This window comes from Haplochromis burtoni, unplaced genomic scaffold (assembly GCF_018398535.1).
Source record: "Haplochromis burtoni strain Fernald_Lab_line unplaced genomic scaffold, NCSU_Asbu1 Contig_616, whole genome shotgun sequence".
In the NCBI taxonomy this organism is placed as follows: domain Eukaryota; kingdom Metazoa; phylum Chordata; class Actinopteri; order Cichliformes; family Cichlidae; genus Haplochromis; species Haplochromis burtoni.
This window is the reverse complement of record NW_024582977.1, coordinates 225,307-227,907: the sequence shown is the minus strand read 5'-3', so window position 1 is coordinate 227,907 and position 2,601 is coordinate 225,307. Positions and strand designations below refer to the sequence as shown.

The 2,601-nt window shown below is 40.4% G+C and overlaps 1 protein-coding gene across 1 annotated transcript in view; it reads right to left on the bottom strand.

The window, feature by feature from the left end:
• LOC102295138 (voltage-dependent N-type calcium channel subunit alpha-1B) overlaps positions 1–2,601 on the bottom strand; it is a 197,892-nt gene that overhangs the window by 54,641 nt on the left and 140,650 nt on the right. Inside the window, exons 15-17 of the mRNA XM_042214834.1 lie at positions 1,029–1,101; positions 829–946; positions 598–665 (exon numbers count right to left, since the gene is read on the bottom strand). Of these exons, the coding sequence (XP_042070768.1) occupies positions 598–665; positions 829–946; positions 1,029–1,101 (259 nt within the window). The remainder of the gene's footprint in view (positions 1–597; positions 666–828; positions 947–1,028; positions 1,102–2,601) is intronic.

Below are 2,601 nucleotides of genomic sequence, written 5' to 3'. Positions count from 1 at the left end.
TTCCTCCCAATCACGCCCCTCCAGGTCTCGCTGTCGTTACCCACGTGAGCATTGAAGTCTCCCAGCAGGACAACAGAGTCTCCAGGTGGAGCACCCTCCAGCACATAGTTCATTATTATGAACTAATAATGGCATAACACAAAAATTGGCTTTTGTATTACACCAGGTGTTATAGCATTAGCAGGGGACTTTTTCTGAGAAATCCAAGATAGTCAGCGTTATAAGCATTTGGCCAGTTGACATGGAATGTCCCTGAGGGCTAAGTAAAGAAGATTGCAAGAGTTCTTCTACACCTTCCAGTTATCTAAAGAACTCGATCCTTAATCCAAGGATGTCCATCAACCTACTCATCCAAGATTATGACATCATAATGATTACATCATAATCTTGTCAGTGCTGTGTCTTAACCCTCTGTCATCACACCATGGCCCTTTATTTAGAGAAAACAGGCATAAAAATAGATCAAAAATCTGACTACCTTTAGTTAAAGTTAAGACTGAGGATGATTCAGAGGATTAAGAAAAAATGAAGTAAAAGGCCATGGAAGATTTTACTAAGGGTGAAAAATTAAATGAAATATATAACAATATATCGTACCTTAGTGAGCTCCTGGGCATTTGCAAGATTATCAACAGCAATGGCCAAGAACACATTGAGGAGGGTGTCTGGTTATTTATGTTCTCAGGAAAACACCAAAGGATTGATAAACACAGAATCAGTATTTACAGGTCCAGCTAATCTTCAAATCAATAATAAAAACTTTGGCAGGGCTATAAAGCTGCCTGGTGTCAACAAAGAGAATCTATCTTGATATATGAGGCAGGATACAATTTCCAAAGAGAGTAAGTACGATGAAATAAATGGAAGAGAACATTCCCCCATGCACACCCCCCTGGGATTCAATCCCATGGTACATGACTGCGTTCCAGTCCTCTCCAGTTAGGATCTGCAGGGGAGACAGAGACTGCTTTAGGGGTCCAGTTCAGTGGTAGTATGAAAAAATATAACATGACTTAATTGATCTTTACCTGGAAGACGGTGAGAATGGCTGCTGGGAATGTGTCAAAATTGGTTGTCGGTGTTTCGTCTTCAAAATTAAACCTGCAGGGAGATGAATAGTCTCTGACTGTGATTAGTCTACAAAGCCTCAGCACTATACCTCTCACTCATCCTCCACCTCCTGCTGTATTGAGCAACTTATTGTCCTCTCAATTACACTCCTGTAAATTATTCCAAATATATATGTTTATCATTAAATTTGAGTCATCTGAGGCTGTGGGACCTCGTGGTTGATCACTGCCTATTTTTCCTTCTCAAATTTAAGAGGCTTGTAGTGGTGTCTGTCAACTGGGACTTAATTACTTCAAACCCAATGTAGGCAAAAGATAATCATGCAGGGTTCTTGGCTAGCATTGCGTTAGCATGCTGTTTGTTCAGAGGCTTGCAAAGAGCCAAAGTTCTGTTAGCAGTATAACGTGTTTTGTTTTTTTTAATTAATCATTGTTTCCACTTTGCCGTCAGTTATCCTTTTGTGCAACCAAAATATATGTAATATTCACATCTCCATTTCTCAATCCTTGTATCTCTGTATTGCTTCACCATTGTCCTCCACCTGCACACCAACCTAAATCAGTTGATTGTAGTGGTAGCGGTATGAAAAGGGGGGTGGAACAAGACGCTTGGACACTGATAGGACGTCGCGCTCACAGAAACGCAAAGCAGGAGATGAAGCATAGCTGAATATGTTTCCAAACCAACTTCATTCTGAGCCAAAGACTAGAAAATATGCCTCTGCCTTTCTAATATTGATGGGTCGGTCGCGAACGAAATGGCTCTTAGAGCCGGATCTTTGACGTGAACGATGTGAACCGGCTCCTTATTGGGAGCCGTGGATTTTTTTGTTTGTTTGTTTTTTTCTTTCTCCTGCCCTCTCTTTCACTTTTTTTTTGCTTCACACTGCAAGTCACCCTTGTGTTTGCGCTGAGCAGAGACGGCAAACAGAGCCTTGCGTTTGCGCCCCTCCCCCCTCTTCACAGCACTGAGCTGAGGGGGCTGGGCGGTAGTTACACTCGCAACAGCAGTAGCACACAACAAGAGCAGGAGGGAGAGGGAAAGAAAGAGAGCCGGGAGCAACAAGAGACAACACCGTCACATTGGAAAAGTACAGTAAAGAAAATGAGTGACACAAAGAAAAGAAGCAAAGTCTGGAACCAGACGTCAATCTTATTGACAAAAAAAAGGCAGAGTGTAAAGTCTACAAGAAAAGGATATCATATAGAGCCAGCTCCACAAACAGCATGCACAGGCACCTAAGAACTGTCCACCCATCAGTGCAATGGGAAGATAAAACGCAGTCATTTGAGTGTGATATTAATATTTCTAAATGCCAACCTTTCCCTTAATTAAAGATCTGGGCGTTCTTTTTTTCCCATATTTTAATTTATATTTTATTGTTTTGTGGTTTGCAGTGTTTTGTGTTGTTTCACTTTAAATTTGTTTAAAAGGAAAAAGCTGAAAATTTAAGTAGTTAAAAGTTGAAATGTATGAAATGTAAATAGTTGGTTTCTGTATTTTATAATTTATTTATTACATTTTATGTGG